Genomic DNA, 22,087 nt, shown 5'->3' on the forward strand with positions numbered 1-22,087 from the left:
AATAATCTACTACTAAAAAATAAAATATGCTGGAATTTCATCATTTATCATAATGTCAAATCCAAAGTTTTGAGTGTTTGAGCTAGTTTTTAATACAAAAACAACTTCATACATACATCGTAAGATATCAAAATATTGATGCAATACAAGTTGAGAAAACTTTGGATTTGACATTATGATAAATGATGAAATTCCAGCATATTTTATTTTTTAGTAGTAGATTATTTGTTTATTTTAAAGAAATAAAACTTTAAAATGTCAAAATATTCATTGACAATGTACTGAAATTTTCTTACAGTTAGAGTGATCATAAATTCTACAAGGACTTTTTATAATAACTTTGTTTTACACAACAGCATCTACTCAGGACAAAATGTAAACGTTTGTCATTTTGTTCCTGTTAATCCCACTGGCCTTAAATTGGTGTCAAAATATTCCATTTCTTTTCTATGTTTGTCAGTGATGTACATTTGAATACTACCTCTGCTACAGACTTTTAGTCACTGATTTCACTAGTCTTTTCTTATATATTAGTAGGCCTGTGAAAGTACTATCCTCAGTAAAGAAAATAAAACTAAGCTAGTAGTAGAACAAAAGTTTGTAATGTGATCTATACTCTGAGGTAAGAGAATTTGTATTGCCTTGCCAGAAGCATACCTGACCATGAGAGGGTTGTCCAAATTAAAGGATCTGTCATTGACCACAATTATGGTGGTGGACACTCACCAGCTGTATTGCTGATTATGGAACGATTACAACAAGATCTGTTTCATGCACTGAAGATGGGATTAGATATTTTTACAAGGTTACAGGTAATACTGTTATGAATAGTTAACTGGTAATTAGTGTATTTTGTGCTAAATAGAGAAGTGCCCAATGCATTTAACTATGTAAGGTGGGATTCGTTTGAAATAGTGATGATACAGCATTCTGGCTAAAAAAAGTATAGGTACACCATGCCCATGTGTTTCCACCTCCATTACTAGTTTATTATTGCTTACATTATATTTAAAGTTGATAGTTAATTTGAAGGTACTGTATTCTGTTCTGAAGGCAGACTTAGACATTGCTGCTAGATTATTACTTACATTAAAATTCAAGCTTATATGTAGACTGAGGGTAGTGTATTGTATACTAACCTGAATAATTCAGTCTTTATATTTCATTTATTTCCAACCACCACATTAATACATTCAGTGTGAAAATGTGTCAAACCAAAACAAATAGCCTCATTGCATTTTGCAAAAATTACGGGAAAATAAGTATCAATTTTTGTCTTCCCAAAGCCTTTTTCTAAGACTATGAAAGTATCTTTGTTGTTAAAATAGGTTAATAGGTTTGATAACCATTGTCTGCCTAATCTTAAAATTAAACCCATATTTTCTTTCTATAAACTGAATATAGTCATCAATGTCAATTTTGTAAACAGTAATGTAGGAAATCAACACCACATATTATGATTTCACTAAATTTATAGTTCTGGGTTTTTTATTGGTTCCCTGTTATAGAGGTGGCTGATGCATTTTTTCCATTATGTACATTTAAGCCCTTGCAAATTGATCATAGTGATGTAGAAGCTGAATCATTCTAGTTAATTCTGTACTGAAGGAAGACTTAGATATTGCTGCTAGGTTATTATCACTTGCATTAATTTAAATCTTATGTATACATTTACAGTATTTTATTTTGTAAGGGCTAGGTTATTATTAAATTATATGTAACTTAAACATATTATATTCTGTAAAGGGAGACTTGGATATTGCTGCTAGGTTATTAGTACTTACATTATATTTAGTTTTATATAGTTAGTTTTAGGGTATTGTATTCTATACTGAAGGCAAGCTTTGGTATTGTGCTATATTATTCTTACATGAATTTACAAGCTTTTATTGAGTACATTATATTAAAATTTTGAAAATGGAAATCAGCAAGTCACCTGACAGCCAAAACAAATATAAAGTCATGGTGGAACAGCATGTACTGGAAATATAGTTTGGCATTTTGTAGGTTGTGATGCTACTAAAAATTGCTCACTTTTATGAAAGAATATGTAACAGCCATTTATGTGTCAAAGTATTCATATGCTCAGATCATAAATGTGTTAATATCAAGGATAGTTAATTTCCAAGATGGAGATATTATTTTTACTTAATGACATTAGAAAACAGAGGAATACAGATCAACTTGAGGAACCAGGACCATCCAGAAAAGACTCACAATAAGTCATACCACAGCTACGGTAATAGTGTGAAGCCCTGTAACAGGTTAGAATCCACAAAACCAAATTTCAGTGGCAAAAGCTGTGCAATGAACTCAGGCACCAGTATGAAACATAATCAAGAAGGATTTCCATCTGCAAAAGTGGCTCAAGTTGTCTTTATGACATATACATTCAGCCACAGCATACCTTAAACAGATTTAAAATGAAAAGGATTTCCATATGATTTTATATTAAGATACAATGATCACATTATCAGACATAGTGCTTATGAATGTCTACAATCAGACTGTTCAAACAGGCATAAGTAAACTATCATCTTCATATACAATATAGATTATAGAAAGCAGCAGGAAAGAAAAGGTTGTGCTTTGGACATAACAGCCTGTCAGTAGAGCCTTTTGCAATGGAAACTATGCTATAGGGCTATTGTCAAGATGCATGGTCATGAGATAGAGAATGACCAGACATGGGAACATATAGTGTCATGATGTGGTGAAACTCCAAAATCATTTTAATATAAGATACTCAACCTCTGTGTTTAGTTTGAAAGTATTGCATTCTTTAGTTAAGCCAGATGCAGATGTGTCTAACCTATTATTAAAAAATGTGAAATCATAAGGTTATTAATATTATTATTAGGATAGTGATAAAAGTTCATCAAATTATATGTTGATCTTTTATGTGACAAGATTATAGTGACTTTATATAATTTTTTAAGTTTCATTTGTAAAATTTATAAAATATGAACATGAAAAAGTTTTTGTTTACATTGAGGAAACATTTGCTACTAATTTTGAGTGCTTAATCACTGTTAGAATTTCTGTAAGCAGAAATTTCTTTTGTGTATTTTGAACTTCCAAGTAAAGACGAGTTTCTCTATTTTTTAAATTTTACATTCCAAGAAATGAGATATACTAGATTTATAGAGAGATTTAACCTATTAGAATGATAAAGTAATGAGTGAATGTACATAGTGATATAACTGAGTACAGAAATGAAATGGAAATACTGATATAGGAATAAAGGTTATTTATATAATGAGTTGTCTACTAAGTGCAGGGGTGGGAAATACCACATGTAAGGCCCTCAAACCTCCCAAGGGCTGCATAACTATCTCTGTTCATATTGAAATAACTGGATGTAAATAATGACATAATCTCCTGCATTAATAAAAATACATAGTTGTATATTGTAATATAACCATTACATTAATAATGAAATGAAAGGTTGTGTGTAGTTCAGTAACCTATTACACTGATGTAGAGATGAATGGGTCTATATAGAGATATAACTGACTACAGTAATGTAGAGAGAGATAAGTGGATACAGATACTGTTGTAATTTCCAGACTTGTACTCTGTACAACAATAGTATATTAGCTATCATATGCACTGCTGAAATAACACGTTAGCATGCTCTGTTCTTCAGGGGTGCTTTTCCATAAATAACTTGCATACAGTTTCAATGTTGATAGCTGTATCATATTCATTGTGTATTAAAGCTAGTCTTTCTTCGGTTTGTATACACCTCAGGTAATTATTCAACCAGTGTAGAGCAGATGCCAAATGTTCACATGAACATGAACTTAGTGACAGTGTGGTAGAGTTTCAGTAACAAAGATATTTGGTACACTGAAGCACGTTTTTAAGCAGTCAGTCAATATCTGGGGCTTACAAACCTGACAGTAGCAATATGGCTTCGGGCTTCCAATTACAAAATATCAACAGAAGCTGTTGAATGTGACTTTTTCAAGCCAAAAAATGCTAATGCTTCATCAGAAAAATGTAGACTACGTAGAAAATGTTAAATACCATAAGCAGCTCTGCTATAATTATATAAGCATAAATGCATGACTTTCTGTATGAATGTAGTAGACTGGACACTCATTGTGATGTAAGATGTTACATTACTATCGATATGAGTGAAAGAACCCAAATATAACTTACTAAAGTTAATACAGATATGTGGATGTACACAGTGATGTAACACACTACACTGATGATGAAATCAGAGAATGTATATATAGGGATGTGATGTACTATAGTGACATGGAGATAAGTGAGTCAACACAGTGATGTAACCTACCACGCTGATACATGTATGAGTGTGTCAACACAATGATGTACAGTGATGTAAATTGTAACATACTACAGTGGTATAGATACAACTGGGTCAACAAAATGATGTAACCTATCACAGTGTTATGGATATGAGTGTGTCAACATGCACAATGATGTAACCTACCAAGTGATATACATTTGAGTGAGTCAACATGCATAGTAATGTAACCTGTCAATATAATATAGATATCTTTGAGCCAACAAAGTGATGTAACCTGTTACAATGATATAAATGAGTGGATCAACATAATGATGTAACACACTAAAATGGTATAGAAGTGAGTGTGTCAACATAGTGATATAACCTACCGCTCTGATACAGATACAAGTGTCAACACAGTGATGTAATCTACCACACTGATACAGAAATGAATGTGTCAACATAGTGATGTAACCTACCACTCTGTTACAGATACGAATGTCAACACAATGATGTAATCTACTGCTCTGATACAGATACAAGTGTCAACACAGTGATGTAATCTACCACACTGATACAGAAATGAATGTGTCAACATAGTGATGTAACCTACCACTCTGATACAAATATGAGTGTGTCAACATAATGATGTACAGTGATGCAAATTGTAACATACTACAGTGGTATAGATACAACTGGGTCAACATAATGATGTAACCTATCACAGTGTTATAGATATGAGTATGTCAACATGTGCAATGATATAACCTACCAAGTGATATACATTTGAGAAAGCCAACATGAATAGTGGTGTACCTATCAATGTAATATAGATATCTGTGGATCAAAACAGTGATGTAACATACCACAACAATGTAAATATAAGTAGGCAAACATAGTGATATAAACTACCACAGCGATATACATGAGTGGGTCAACATGGTGATGTAACAATATAACAACAGTATGTAGATGCAAGTAGGTCAATGATATGATATAACCTACTAGTGATATGAACATCTGTTTTCTTAATATCTTTTTATATGTAGATGTAACACTCATGTTCTACCACTAAGGGAAGGTTCTTTTATAGAAATTAGTTGTTTTTTTCCTGTGTCAATAGTAGTGAAACAGAAGTATACATGTTTTACAGTTTCATATTTTTGTGATTATAGAAGATATTTTTTACTCATTGCTTGAAGTGGGATGGTTTGGGAAATTTTTGAAGCTGAGTACTATATTTCTTGCTTTTTCATGTGTATTCAGAACTTATTATTATGAAAGTCACTGAAATATGAAAATTATAAACCTATTATGTCAGATAACATTAGATTAGATAAGATAATGGAATATAATAATAAAAATTGTTCATAAGGTATACTCACAAGGAGCTCATGTGTTACGTAATTTTACATGGTAACATGAGCTGCATATTTGCTGAGTGATTTACAACTTATGTGGTGGGATTATTAGTTAGACACAGTTAAAGGGCAATAAAATTAAGTATAAATTATGTGTACTGTAATGAATTGCAGTATGGAAACTCTGAAGGTTACTTTGTGGTTATGAACTTCGTTACACTGATCAAGCTCATAACGAGAGGTTTCATTTGCTCCATCTGTGCTCTACTTTGTCTCATTTCTGCCTCTCTCTTGTGTAACATTTTAAGTTTATAGTTACTCTCCCCAGTCTGTTATCACTGTAAATATTTATTGCATCTGAGAAGCTTACAGTCTACTAAAAGGTGGCTGGAGGGTTTTGGGCCCTCCTGAAATGAAGTGGGATGACATCCCACCCCACTTCAAACATTGTTTTTACTTCATAACATTGTAAATAACAAATCTAAACAAACAAGATTATCAATAGCTGATTCATAACTAAGAGAATTGATATTCTACAGATTGGTCTTGATGTAGTTGAAGGAATTCGATTTCTTCACAGTCAGGGACTCATTCATCGAGATATCAAACTGAAAAATGTACTGGTAAGTCACAATTCATTATCAAGTTGAAAAACCCAAATCTATCATTTCTAGTAACTGTTCCCTTTCTTAATAAGTTATAGTTAAGCTGAAAAACTGTCTTTTATGATAACTGTTCCATTTTTCAACAAGTTATTGATAAGCTGAAATAACTATCTTATGGGTAAATATTCTCTTTCTCAATAAGTTGAAAATCTGTCCTCTCTATTAAATGTTTCTTTTATAATCACGTATTAGTAATTTATAAAACTTTCATCTAGTGACCGTAACTTTAACAGCCATGTATTGTTAAGTTGTATATTGTATTTCTGATACCTGTCACTTTCACATGTGTTAGTAAGTAGTAAACTGTTTCTTTAATAACTGCCATTTTATTTTTTTAGTGTAAAAGTTATAAAATCTCTAGTAATTGGTAATTTCATAGACATGTATTTATAATTTTCCATCTCTGATAACTGCTACATTTGTAATTATGAATATGCATGTTTTAATACTGTATTGTCTGTTACTCTCACATTCGTACTCACTCATTGGTAATTTAAAACTATATTGTATCTATGGTAATATTTAAATTTTAAGAAAAGTATTTTAACATTAAAATCTAATGCTGTCACATTTTATTACATTTAGTTTATATAACAATAAGTTTTAATGCTACAGCTAATGTAAATAGATGTTTGGAGTTCAGACATCCAAAACTTTGTTTTATTGTATTAATTACCAACCAAAGTGATGCTATGAACTACACTGTTTTCTTTGAATTGGACAAATGTATATGTTAAACTGTTGTTCCAATAATTCCTTAAGTCAATACTGAAAGCAACTTGACAAATTTAGGCTTGTGTAAACATGAAACTATGATAACATGCATCAATATTCAGACATGACAGCTACATTATTTACTTTAGCTGGATGCTAGAAACAAAGCTAAGATAACTGACCTAGGCTTCTGTAAACCAGAAGCTATGATATCTGGCAGTATTGTTGGAACACCAATCCACATGGCCCCAGAGCTGTTCACAGGACACTATGATAGCAGTGTAGATGTTTATGCCTTTGGAATCCTTTTGTGGTACTTGTGTGCTGGAGACATCAAGATGCCTTACATATTTGAACAGTGTCAAACAAAGGATCGGCTCTTCAACAGTGTTGTTAGAGGTAGGATGTTGGTATACCTTTCTGATTTAGTTTTTAATCATGTCTACAGCAGTTGGAACAATGCAGTATTCAAGTTGTTTATAAAGCATGATAGTTCAGAAATGTGGCTACATAACTTATTTTGTAATTAGCATTATTGCATACAATCTACTCAAAGTTGTAAAGAAAAACGTGCTTCAATTTGTAGTTATAATCTTATCAAATTTGAGAATATATATGTGTGTTTCATTCCATCTATGTCTAGTTTGTATTTGTAACCACAGTATTTACTGTAGGAGAATTATACATTGTGTTCATAATTATAGGTGGATCTTTTTATTTCTTTGTATGTGAGATCTTTGAAAGTTATGTGTTCCACTGAGTTTAATTACCTTCATCCAGCTCTCTCCAAGGGATGATTTAAATAAATTTTATAATTTTGTTATATATTGGATTTGTTGTAAATTGTTCATTGTTTGCAAGATGTAGTATATTTTGAAACTAAACTTGATCAATTAAGTTTAATTAATAACTTAAAAAGCAAATTTGTACTTTTTTATCCTAAACTTATATAAGAATGAACAGTAAGTCTGTTATCTTGATCCTAAATTGAGTTGATTTCCAAAACATATTGGTTTTAAATAAGATATGCTTACTTCATGCATTACAGGTAAAGTTTCTTGGTGATTATTAATATATTTATAGTTTTCACATCAACAGTTAAATTGTTTTTAAAAAATCCAATCTAACAGTTAGAACTGTTACAGGTGCAAGACCAGAAAGGTTGCCACAGTTTAGTGATGACTCTTGGAGGCTGATGTCTGAATGCTGGGCTACAGACCCAAAAAAACGACCTTTTCTGGGAGAGGTGGAACCTAGATTGAAGGCCATTATGGAGTTTTATCGTAGCAACCCTCCACTTGGTGGAAATCTCATTGAATCAAAACGTCTTCACCACAGACGTCCAGGAATCACAGAACCCATTTTTTACAGTGAATTATTGAAAGGTGCCTTATAGTTGCTAGAAACACTAGAGAGGTATCACCAAGCCATTGAACAAGAAATATTTTTTGTTTCTATAACTAATCAACACACAGTGCAATATAAACAAATTTGTGTTTCCTTTCTGTCTCAATAATCTGCATAACACATGTGATATACACAACTCTGTGTCTATTTTCTGTTTCAATAATTCAGTCAACATGTGACGTGATATACACAATTTTATGTCTTAGTTCTATCTCGTTAATCCAATGAACATCCAGTAACTCTATCATTCCAGACAACATAGCTTATGCACTGTCAGCAAAGCTCTTTTGTTATAATATTAAAATTACTCAAAGTACAGAAATGTAAAGAGCTTTGTGAGAAACAATATCACAAGATGTTACTTAAGATTACATGGCTAACTCAAATTGTGTTTAGAAAATATTTCCCCTGAAGAAGGTAATATAGTGTTTATTTTGTTCACAAACTATTTAAGATTAAACAGCTAACTGAAAATGTGTAACAAACTAACTTTTTTTTCATTTTTGAGTTTACTTACTTGTTAAGTATTATTTTATTATAAGTTGCAGCGTTTACAGTAACAAAGAAATTTTTAGAACAAGTACAACATTTCAATCACTGGTGCAATCATTATCAAGTACACAGGTTTTAGTATTTAAATTGTTGAATATTGATTTAAATACTAAAAACTTCTTTACCATTAAAACTTGTGTACTTGAGAATGATCGCACTAGTGATTGAAACAATAGATGACGAGCAACCCACTTTGAGACTAATAATGCTCGATAGGGTAATGAAGAAAAACTTTAATATAGGTTTAACATAGCAAATGTACAATGTTTTGTCATCATCAGGTACAAGTAGCTTACAATGACATAGATACATATATACAGTATGGAACAAAGAGGTCACATGACTGGATACTGTTGCAAGATTCAGAAGAGGTATCTTGGCACCCCAGAGTGTTGCTTAGAGTAGGGTTGTTTTGTTCAATTAAGATGGATTCGTTGATTTTTCGTTTAAAATTACTGTGTTTTTAATAGATATACTATGGTTTTTTGAGTTGCAATGGTGGAAAACATGGGAAGGTTTTTATTGTGTTCTGTGAATCTGATTTCCAATTGTACCTGTTCTAAAAAATAGTCTTCCTTACTGTAAAAAGCTATAACTTGTAATAAACTAAACACTAGGATGGGTCTAATCTTTTTACTATCAGTGATGGTAGATTAAAATTTACCAATGATCAGTAGAGAATAGGTTTACGTTCCAACCATTCACATTTGTTTTAACAATGTATTACACAACAATTAAATTGCCAGAAAAACTTTTCAGTTAACACAAAATAAAATGCATATACACTTTCCTTTTTAGCATCTAAGATTACTTACAGTTAGCTTCACTGGTGATAGTTTGGCTTTACCTTCCATTAAGAATTATTCTAATCTTGCATGCTTTCCTCATTAAAGGATACACCCATGTTTTACAGACCACATCCTTTAAGTCTGATTTTGTAACCACCATATAACCATGAAATTATATATATCTCTGAATGCACTAAATATATCTCCACAAAATTTGGCAGTTTCTTTAGTAAACATTAGAAGTCTCTGTTGCACTAAAAAAATCAATTTTTTAATAAAGTATTTATAGTAAAAATTTGTCTGTGAATTACCAAAGCATAGAGTAAGTCAATAGGAGGGCAAGGTAAAGTTTATGCTAAGAACTAGTGTATAACCCATCAAAAATGACGGGGTAAGTACTACCACCCCACTCTATAGTATATCCTAACCTCATATTTCATAGCTAACTGAAATAAATAAATTTTGCAAAATCAAGCTTAACAAACAATGAGGCAGAAAAGTGCAGTTAAGAAGTCAAATGTCAGTAACTTCCTTTTTGAGCTGATCAAAATTAAGATCATTCATGAAATGAATTTGTGGCCTATCCATTGAATAATTATTGGTAAAGATCAGTTAGATTAACAACTCCTAATACATAGAAAAGCCAGTGCATTTTGGTAACACTACTTCTAACAATGGCTTTTATGTCATGTTGCTTAGCAATAAATATATAACCTAATATTGTTGTTAGTATATGTACTGAAAGTATAAAATGAAATAAATGTACAGACAACAAAACTGGAATATATATATATATATTTGTTGATTAAAGAGGTTTGTTTTTTATTTAAAATGTTAGTGACATAACACAAAATAGCTTAATTCAGAAACAATTTAAGTTTAAAGTTGAACAGATATTTTTACTTCAATGATAGTTTTGTGCACTTGGCTCTAGGCTAGGTAATCCCACACTACGTCTTTACTTTAGGCTTATTATATTTACACTCACTACGCACATAAGGTTTCACTGAAATCGTAATGGGCAGACAGTAATCAAACTATTCTATCTGAATAAATGCATTTTGGCTTTTTTGATTCATCTTATTTCAAGAAATCAAGTTTGATGTGACACACACACTGGTTTTTATATAGGTTAGATAAGAAAACTTCATTCTAGTTTTCATATCTCATTTGCTTAACTTCTATAACCTCGTACATGAATATCAAGTTTTTAAGACAAAAGTGTATATTTTATCTGTTATTTTCTCTAACCAAACATCATTAATGTACAGTGATATGAAATTTTGAAAATTATGAAATAAAATGAACACCTTTTTCTTATTTTTCAACATTTTACCATTTCACATGTATTATTTTCATAGTTTTATTGTCTGGTTTGTGTGATGTTCAATTTTTTTCATGCCTGAACAGCAACACTTCAAAGTGGGAACATTTCCATACATTTATGTATGCATAAGTGCGACTCTAAATTCATGCACTCATAGTTATCTAACCCTAATTTTTGTTTTCGTCTTTTTGATTGATAGAAAAATTAATTTACCTTTCAAATATCTTAAAAGATAATACATATATCACTAAAACAGAAAAAAATAACCATAATTTAACTAGTTTTCAAACTAAGCTATATAGGGTAAAAAATAAAAATTGTTATATGCTATAAACATGAATCAACTTCTCTATTGGCACACAGATATAAAGATAGAGAATTTCAAATATTTTATTTTGAAATTAATAAATTAAAACTTAGATACTATAAATATTTTAGTTATAAACTATACTCTGATGTTAATTTTATTTACATATATATTGATAATAAATTTGTTTAATTAAATTTTGAATCTAACTGTGAAAACACTATGACATGAGCAGAGGAGCCAGGCCAATATGTAAAGGGGAAATGCCACAATTTTCAAGCCAGGCAAACCTTGTAAGTCCTACATCTTTATTAAGATGACAATTATTCAATAGAAGAAAACATGAAAACTCCACACAAACTCATTGGCTTGATCTTTTGCAAAGAACACTACAACTGGAATATAATGCTCCTATTCTACTAACATGTCACTTTCAGCTTCCAAGGCAAAACTTATGGTTCTTCATAGAAATCAGTTCATTTGGACAGTGCTATCTTCAATTGAGACATAAAATCTCTTCCAGCTGATTTTCACCATGAATGGTGCTCCCTAATAATCTGTTGCTTTACTCAAACTCATAAGAACTAGACCGCACTCACACACTGAATCAACACAACTCTACATATCTTCTGAATTAGATAACCTGTTTCTTATCAATTTAGCTTTTTATAGCTCTGCCTAAAGTTACGTGTTATTATTTATGGAACAGTCACCATATATGGAATGTAACTATCACATATCGTTACATACTTACCCCTCTCACTTTAACAACGTTCATCCTCAAGAGTGAAAAAATCACATTAACAATAGCACAAATAAATAATGTAATCTCTCATCCAGGCAGGGACTTTTCCGTGGATGATGAAACTGACTCTAACCCAGGCAAATTATTTTGCTCTGTCTTTATTATCTAAATCCTCCATATTAAACCTGTCTTCTTGCTCATCATCCTCAGTAACTCCATCTTCTCTGTCAAAATATTTAGGTCTGTTAAAATGTATGGTTCTCTCTTTTCTATTTCCATCCCTATTACTAATATTTTGAAGAGGTTATTGCTAGTAGATGAGGGCACAGATGGGGGTTTGATATATGTGGATTTTCAGAAAACATTTGACAAGGGGCCACACACAAGACTTCTTAAAAAAGATTATCTCCGTAAGTGTGAAAGATAGGTTGGCTCATGAGATAGAAAACTGGCTAGATGGAAGAAAACACAGGGTTGTTATAAATGAAAAATGGAGCCCAGTCAAACTGGATTAATGTTACAAATCTAATACCTCGGGGCTCAGTGTTAGGATCTTTACTATTTTTGATGAACATCAATGAAGAAATGGTCAATAGATTATTTAAATCTGCTGATGACAAAGTTTAGGGTGTTGCTGGCTGTGAGAAGGGTGCTAATGCTGTACAAAAGGATATGGATTCTTTGGTGAGTTGGGCAAATGAGGGCAGGTGACTTTTAATTACAAAAAATACAAGGTGATGCATGTGGGATATCACAATTTGAATTATGAGTATAATTTTGATGGGAATAACCTTAACAGGAATAGGGAAGGTCTTAGTGTTCTGATTCATCAGTCTTTCAAGCCATACAAGCAATGTGTTGTTGCTAGTGGTAGAGCAAACAGGATTTTAGATTTTATCAACAAAAATAATGAAATATAAAGAGGTTACAATGTCATTGTATAGGTCACTGGTTAAGCCATATTTGCAGTACCATGTTTAATCATGAGCTCCTTATCTAAGAAAGGACATTGGATTGTTTAAAGGGATTCAGAGGAGGGAGGATGATATGGGACAGAAAGGTTGTCATATAAGGATAGGTTAAGATCTCTAAACTTGTTTTCTCTTGAAAAAAGAAGAGTTAGAGGGAATTTGATTCATGTGTTTAAGATTGTTGAGGGAATTGATAGTGTTGATGCAATAATATTTTATCATATTAAATGATGAGTATGGTAAAACTAGGGGACAAATATAAATTTGGCAAGGTAGGAGTAATCTTCAGCTAAGACAGCTTTATTTTTCTAATAAGGTGGTTGGCCTCTGGAATGGATTGCCTTTAGATGTTGTGTTTTGTTTAATTTAGTGAACAGGATGGCCTAGATGAGCCAAAAGGTCTCTTGGTTTCCTTTCATGTCATATGTTATAACAGTAAAAAGGTTTCTCACCTAAACACCAATTTATTTGGTTTCTAATTTGTACTCCTGTGTTATTAGATCTATAAGCCATCATGGCCATTGATGAACATTCATCTCTGTTTCTTTGGTTATGATCCATCATCACTATTAAAATTGTAGTCAATGTTTAAATACTTCTTTCACCGAATCTGTTCCCTTCCAGAGAAGGTGAAGAATGAGATTTTTCAATTCCTGATAACTTATACAAATCTATAAATAAACAAGTTCAAAACTTCTACCTAGGTCTGAATAGATTATCATGAATGTGCTAAAACTAGAGGTAAAATTATGCACTACAACCCTTACTATTTCTTCACATTCAATGGTTTCTAGTGAATACATTTCCACCCAATTTGTAAAATATTCAGAGAACTAAAAAATACATATATTCCAGTTCTGTTACTGGGAATGACTTCAAAATGCTAAAAATCTACATACTATAAAGGACTAGTAGTTTCAAATAGTTGAATATGAATACTCGTGTTCACACCTCGCATACTGAGTTGCCTGATGCCCCTCCTCTACCACTTCATGAGTCTGATTAGACATAGTCTTGTTTTTAACACAATGGGTACAACTTTGACACCACTGTTTTACCTCTAATCAAATTTATTCACAGTGAATAGCATTACCCATGTAAGTGATCACTCAATCAACAAAGGAGAAGCTGTAACCTCGAAGTATCACCTGACATACCACAATCTACATCCTTGCACAACATACAGCATTACCCTCCAAAGGCAGAACAGGTTTTATTTCCAGAGAATAATAGTTTTCTTAATCACGTGTTATGAGAAGACTTACTAGATTTAGAGTAAACGCAAATTTTGAAAATTTCTACATTAAAATAAGAAAGAAGAAAATACATATGCCTGCATACCACACTGTTACAAGGTATATTTATAACATAGAATAGCTAGCTATAAGTTATTAAGCATGTAATTAAAGCTACTAAAATATTTATAATAACAGGAAGAAACTGGTTATAACATAATAAGTATATTTCTCAAACTGCATAAAACTTCAGTTTTGTATGATAAAACTATTTAAAAATAATTTATTTATTTCACATTGTTTATCTTCTCAAAAATGTTCAGACTTGTCAGTGTTCTGAATGAGACAAATAACACAACCTTTCATTATTTGTACCCAAATAATATATATGTAATTCAACTTCCATCTTCCAGACTTAACATTCTTTAAAATATTCTTCAAACATTTAGTTATTATATTTGGTAGGTTTTTCAAGTTGTAAGGTCTGAAGAAAAAAAAACATTACACACACACACTACTTTCTTAGTCTTTATTCTATCTCAAGAAATTTGTAAACAGAACTACACTAGCTGACATACTTGAAACAAGTACCTTTAAATTACTTTAATATATAAGAAGCTACATTAGTTCACATATGTGAAACAAGCACTATTATACAATAGTCACTGAAAAGTTATCTAACTACTTTACACATTATTAGAAGCTAGTGGGAGGAGACTTGTGATTGGCTCTGATGTTTTTGAGGGGGTGTCCACGTTTCTATTTTTGGCCGTGTTGTACTGTATGGATAGTATGCCTCACTGGTACCAGATTTATTCTCCGTATGGTCAATCATCCATCGATGTTGAACAGGTGGAACTTTGGTTGGTGGATTGTCAGTAATATAGTGAAGCCAATGATGCCTACAAAAAAAGAAAAACTCTCTGTTATGACTGTGAAAAAGACAACAGACTTTTATAACTGTAACTCACAAATCTTGACTTTCATTGCATGTTATATCTGTTTGTATTCCATAGTTATTTAACTTAAGGAGGTTTCAGACCATCTTTTGAAGTTTTTTTTTCACAATAATTTATTAATCTAAACACATTGCTGGAGGAAAAAACTTGTACACTCACTGACTAACTGAAATTCCTTTTTTGGATACATTAGTATTATTATTATTATCTTCACATTTAGAAAATTCATATTTCACTATAAATTTTACAGAAAACAATGTTATGCACCTTTTCAAAACAAGTATTTTTTTCCTCCAAAATAATAAATTCATGTCAGAATATATGCAAAAATATAAGTTGACATTAAATGTTCCAGTAGAACAGGTTACATTCTGAAAGGAAAAGTAATTCAATTGGAAGAATATTTTTTCAAAGAACAGGTTTGTGTTCAGCAATGATATGAAAAATAATGAACAAAATAGTTTTGAATTTGAGAAGACAGTGAACAGATTTCAGAAAAACTGCTTTATTCTTAATAAAATATGGAAAATACCAGTTTTGTATTTTGGAAAATAATAAATAGATTACAGAACTGCAGCTCTATATCAGCAAAATACAAAAAATAGGAAAACACTTATGGTTAATGAGAGATAGTTAACACAGTTCTGTTTTGCAAGGTATGAAAAATTTGAATTCTGCAAGATTTTAAACATATTACAGAACAAAACTGTGTTTAGCAACTTATGGAAAATGTTATATTGGTGTAATACCTTAAAATTCGATGATACTTTTTGCAATCTGTGTGTTTTCTATATATTCACAACCATGACAAGGTTCATAAAGATATATTTTATACTTCCTTCTTAACATCAGTGAACATTATTATACATGAATGCAAAAGAATAATGAAACTTTTGTTACCATTCTGCTGGGACTTGACTTCCATCATAGTCCATGTTGACAACTTCACTGTACTCTACCCATCTGTTTCTACCTGTAATATAATTCATACTCTTTGTATCATATAGTACCAGTTCTAATATGATCATCACTGCAATCTACTCTACCTGTTAACAAAATTATACTGCTCAACTATTATATCTATACTAAAACAGATATTTTACTGTGGTCTAGCCATCTGGTTGTACGTGTAACAGATACACAGACTCAATGTTCTATCATACCAGTTCTGATACAGATCTTCACCATAATCTACCCACCTGGTTCTACCTGTAACAGAACACACAGTGATCTACAAAGACAGTAACGATACATGTAACTGCATATCCAGAAAGTATATTTCATATTGCATCAAGAATTGGCAATTATATTATGTCCAGATGCAGTGTAATCTGAAGAAAAATAAAAAAATGATTTAAAAGTTAATATTTGTTCAAATAGTAATGCAATACAAAAACAATTACAAGATTTCAGCTGTACTTCTTTTAGATGTAAATTACATGTGCTGAATGGAGCATATTTGAACTTACATTACTTGATTAACAGATGTTGCATTTATTAGTATTGTGAAATATAAAGAAAACAGTATTTTAAATAAATCATTCAGCTAAATAGAGTATTATGTTGTGTCTATTTTCTGCAAATGCAGTCAGAATTTGAAACATTACAAAGAGCAACAGGGGCTCAACAATAAGAATTGTCTGCCTTTGAAAATGCAAATCATACATTGTACATCAGAAATCAAATATCTTGGTAGTTAAGTAGAAGGTCAGTTTTACAATACCTTCAGAATAAAATTACAAGAAGCATTTGGTAAACCCACAGAGATTCCTGTTTATTTGAAAAACAAATACTCAAAGACTAAAAAACCCTCAATTACTTGATATCCAGAGATCAATAAAATGGAGAGTTATGTTTCAAGTTAGTTGAATTTATAACAATAGCCTTTACCATTTGAATACCTCAGACCCAACAACTCGTTAGATTGATAGTAGATCAGTATATACAAGATAGCTTACTTAAAAGATTATGTAAAACTTGAATGAGGATAAGCCTAACACCCAACTTTTCTTGATAATCAAACTTTATACTCATGTTTTATCTCAACAAAACATACTGTTTGTGATATAATGAATCTAGCCACAAAAAGAAATAACATATAAACAAGAAGAAAACATTTGGTCCTTCAAGACTGTCCTCACACACCCACCCTTAAAGCCAAGCCTTCTTTTTCAAGGAGTCATTGATCTCCCATCCTCTACTACTTCTGATGGCAACTCATTCCATAAGATGAACCTCTTAACTGAAACTTGGCCATTTTTCCAGATTTTTAAATTTATGACCTCTTGTCTTATTTTCTTCAGAATACAGCAAAAACAAATAGGAATTTGCTCTACCAATTCTTTGTATAATCTTGTAAGCTTTAAAATGATCACTGTTTACTCTTTTCATCTCAAAAAAATATTAGGTCATCAAGAAATTAATTTCACTTTTTTTAGGTGAAAAAACCCGAACAACTTATATATCAAAACATTTATTAAATCAAATAGTCTCCATTCTTACTGATGATGCTTTTCCAACTTACAATCAGGTTGTTAATGCCCTGATTAAAGAAATCACTTGGCTTTGAAGCGAAAAACATGTTGATGTCCTCTTTAACACCTTCCACATTTGCATATGTTTTCCCATTAAGATGGTGTTGCAGCAAATGAAAATGATGGTAATTTGATGGTGCAATATCTGGAGAATATGGTGGGTGGGGGAGAACTTCCCAACTCAACTCCATAATCTTGTGTTGCATCAAACATGCCACATGTGGACGTGCAGAAGAACACCTTTCCAATTGAGGAGTGAAGGGCTTGATTTAAATGTTCCAGTGGACTGAGAAGTTTGAAATGAATTACTCCTTTGATGTCCTACCAAATGCAAAGCATCACTTTCTGCAAATGGAGTCCAGGTTTTGGGGTTGGAAGTTGTTTTTGCCTAGGACTGAGCCATTGCTTTTGGCATTTGATATTCGCATAGAGAATCAATTTTTCAACTCTGGTGATAATTCTGTCCAAAAATGGTTGACGCACCAGAAGATGAAACATTCACATGTTGGAAACAATGTGAACTGAAGAGTTCATGAGGCACCTGAACACCTTCTTTATGGAGTTTTCAAATATTCCTTAGATGTTTACGTATTGTTTCATGAGGGACTTGCAATTTCAGGGCCATTTCATGAGTGTGTTGCCATGGGTTAGACTAAACAACCATCTTCAGAGCATCAGTTTTTAAGGCTAAAGTCACCTGAACGAAATTTGCTGAACCACTGTTGACACTTAGACATTCAAAACATTTCCATAAATTTCTTTGATATTCTTTTTGGCTACAGATGCATTGTTTCCCTTCTTGTATTCAAACAGCATTACATGCTGAATGTGTGTGTATCATTGTGTGCCATCACTATAAGGGATTAGAGTATACTAAACTTTACACATTATACAGGGTACACTGACGTGACGTTTAGGTGGTTCGTTTAACTATTATGCGTGATGTACGTTTTTGGGGGGGTGGTTAATGAAAGCGTTCCAAAATGAGACATTAATTTCTTGACAATTTAATATATTAAAAGATCTTAACCTATCCTTCCATCCTCAGAATCATCACAGTAGCACTCCTATGAAACCTGATAAATTAATACTCCTTTGATAAGGCCACCAAAACTGTACACAGTATGGCATAAATGGTTATTTCTATATATAATTACCTCTTTTAACATGTAATCAAGATATCAATTAGTACATCTTCCAATTATATGAGCTTTACTATTAGCAACAAAGCACTGCTTCAATTGCTTGAGTCACTTATCCACTAGTATGTTGATATCCTTTTCTTTAGTCAAACTAAGTGGTTCCATTTATATTAAGTGTGCGATCAATAATACAAATAAGAAAGAAAGGCATTCTATAAGTTACAAGAAACCAACCTGATCCACTAATAACAATCACTTGCTTTCTCTTATTATTACACCCTATAATCCAATTAACTAGTCTTTCCCCAAACCATACAAATATGATTTTCAAAGCTTATCTTCTGTGTACTACCTTACTAAAAACATTTTGAAAGTATAACTACACAAAGTCCATGTCCTTTCCATTATTCTAATTACAAACAAGTCCTCATAAAAGTTAACAGGTTAGTAAGGCAAGCCTTCCTCTAACAAATCCATGTTTTTGTTTATATGATATATTTCACTAAATGATTTTTTACACCTTTAACCAGCTTCTCTAGAATTTTTCTCACTACAGGGGTAAGACTAACTGGGCTATAATTTCCACAGAAACTCTTCTCATCCCCTTTAAAAATTGGAATAACATTAGGAACCTTCCAATCCTCAGATCTATGCCCACTTTAAACTGACCTATCAAAAATGATAGAGAGGTTTGCATATTTGATTTATTGAATAACAAGTAAAAGCTTGGAGTGGTCTATTCTTTTATTGGGTGTGTGTCTGTGAGCCAGACTAGTTTCAAATAATTCCACTCCTCAGCCTAGTGTCGGCTAAAAATACGAAGAATTAAATTGTAGTGGAATGCTACAAGTTCTTCAAATACCTATAGGATGATAGGTTTCTTTTTGTCAGTGTAAAACACTTAATTATACCATTTAAATATCTGATTTCTGATCTCCTTTAAATCCAGAATTAAACCTTGTCTGGCCCTGGTGCCTTACCTGTTTTCAGTATCTCAATCTTTCTACTTACCACCAAGGAAATAATGACTATATGATTCAGGTAAATTATAATATTGTCCATAGAATGCTCAGGGTCAGGAATATTGCTTGTATCTTCATTTGTAAAACAAGAGAGAGTAAAACATTTAATAAGAGATCAATCTTCTCATAGCTTCAAACAAAAGCCTTTCCATCAGCATTCTTTAAGGACCCAAACTCCAGTCTAACATTTTGCTTATCTTTAAAATAGTTAAAATCCTTGCTGTTAGTTTAAACTTTATAAGCCACCTGTTACTCATAAGCCTTTTTGAATTTCCTAATATCTTTAACCAAATCCCTGGGTTTTCTGTAGTTCTGTAAATCTTGCTAATCTATTAAATGAAACTTCTTAGGCTTATGGCATTTATCTTAATTTTCTCTACTACAATGTTAGTAAGCCAATCTGGTCTTATCTTCACAGTTATCCTTTTCATATTTTTAAGAATGTGTCTATCTTAAATTAAAAAACTATTTATTTTTAAAGTATTTCCAAAATTGCTCCAAGCTACCTTTAGCTCAATATCCCAATCCATTTATGGTAAATATTGTCTCACCCATGGCCACAAAATTGGCTTCCTGAATATTAAAAACCAAAATTTCATTTCTATTTATCTTAACATGTACTTTACTAAAACACTGAAACTAATTAAGCTATGACCACACTTCCCAAATGTTCACCTTCTGCATCCCCTCTGTTTTGTTCCCTGACCATTTCGTACAGAAAGCTATCTTAAATCACACTTCATTGAACCCTTTTTCCCTCACTATTTGACTCCAAACAATCCCAATGAACATGTCTAAAATGAAAGTCTTCCATAATTACTGCAGCAATATTCTTAATAATCATAGCCCTGAACTCATTATATAATTTCTTATCGACATCCTAATTCATCTTTACCCTGAAAACTATATCACAGGTCCAAACAAAACCCACTTATTGTTCTAAGCATATCCACAATAATCTTTCATTTAATCCTTGTATCCAAGGGAGAATTCCTGAATGAACCACACAACTATTTCTATTCCTTAACCTCTAAATAAATTCTTTTTATCTTTTAAGCAGTTCTTCCGAGTTAAAATGTCGAACATCATTTACTCGTATATTTATTATAAAAAGAGAATGTCCCTGGTACCAGCAACTAAACAGTTGTTTTATGTTTGTGTGTGTGTGTGTATATATATGTGTGTGTGTGTGAAAAATTTATTTTCTTTTTCACAAGAGGTGAAACTGAGAATCTATGACAAAGGCCTCATGCATTATAAACATACCTGAATTAATTTAGGTTATTATACTATATTATTATAGCTGTTTTGTGTTCTCTCATAAAGAAGGTTCTTTTGAATTATATGGTGAAAATAATGCTAATCTCAATAATCTTTGCTATAAGCTACATTTACTTGTAGGCCTAACTTCAAAACAACATTTCTACAGGAACTTCAAAATTAGTGTATTCCTAACTTAAAAATTTACTTGCAGACTTTCTTTACTAACTGCTAATAAACAAGCTGGATAACTCAAGGCTAACTGAATAGATGCAAAAACTCTCACTGTCTGATTACTTAATTTTCACTGATCCACTAACATTTATATTGTACTCTCACTGTCTCAATAACTCTCACTGTCTGATTACTTAATTTTCACTGATCCACTAACATTTATATTGTACTCTCACTGTCTCAATAACTCTCACTGTCTGATTACTTAATTTTCACTGATCCACTAACATAATTACATTTATATTGTACTCTCATTTCTACATACTGCATGAAATTTCGAGATACAATACATCATTACATAATGACATGTTCCCTCTAACAAACATCTAAATTAAAATTTGAAAAACAAATTAAACCATTCCATCAACACACTCAACAATGTACTGCAATTTAGCACTTGGCAAGCATATTTTAGTCCTATACTCTCTATGCTCTCCACAACAAATAATTTCAATACACTTAATGAGAGTCCCCCCACTATGTAAACCTCTTTTATCACCTCGTTCTTCTTTGCAATTAGCCAAAGGCATTTAAAACTATGCAATGACTAGATACCCGGTTGTCAGATTTTGAAAATAATATTATATATATATATATATATAA

General features: G+C 31.7%; 2 protein-coding genes across 2 annotated transcripts in view; one reads left to right on the plus strand and one right to left on the minus strand.

Moving 5' to 3' along the window:
* Positions 1 to 9,268, plus strand: part of LOC106468812 (dual serine/threonine and tyrosine protein kinase-like) — a 16,669-nt gene extending 7,401 nt beyond the window's left edge. The window contains exons 4-7 of the mRNA XM_022397168.1: positions 653 to 812; positions 6,162 to 6,245; positions 7,151 to 7,400; positions 8,147 to 9,268. Of these exons, the coding sequence (XP_022252876.1) occupies positions 653 to 812; positions 6,162 to 6,245; positions 7,151 to 7,400; positions 8,147 to 8,397 (745 nt within the window). The 3' untranslated portion in view covers positions 8,398 to 9,268. The remainder of the gene's footprint in view (positions 1 to 652; positions 813 to 6,161; positions 6,246 to 7,150; positions 7,401 to 8,146) is intronic.
* A 5,580-nt stretch (positions 9,269 to 14,848) lies between these two features.
* Positions 14,849 to 22,087, minus strand: part of LOC106468813 (probable NADH dehydrogenase [ubiquinone] 1 alpha subcomplex subunit 12) — a 19,952-nt gene continuing 12,713 nt past the window's right edge. Inside the window, exons 3-4 of the mRNA XM_013929254.2 lie at positions 16,193 to 16,265; positions 14,849 to 15,235 (exon numbers count right to left, since the gene is read on the minus strand). Coding sequence (XP_013784708.1) covers positions 15,037 to 15,235; positions 16,193 to 16,265 — 272 coding nt within the window. The 3' untranslated portion in view covers positions 14,849 to 15,036. The remainder of the gene's footprint in view (positions 15,236 to 16,192; positions 16,266 to 22,087) is intronic.

This window comes from Limulus polyphemus, unplaced genomic scaffold (genome assembly GCF_000517525.1).
Source record: "Limulus polyphemus unplaced genomic scaffold, Limulus_polyphemus-2.1.2 Scaffold3174, whole genome shotgun sequence".
Taxonomy (NCBI): Eukaryota; Metazoa; Arthropoda; class Merostomata; order Xiphosura; family Limulidae; genus Limulus; species Limulus polyphemus.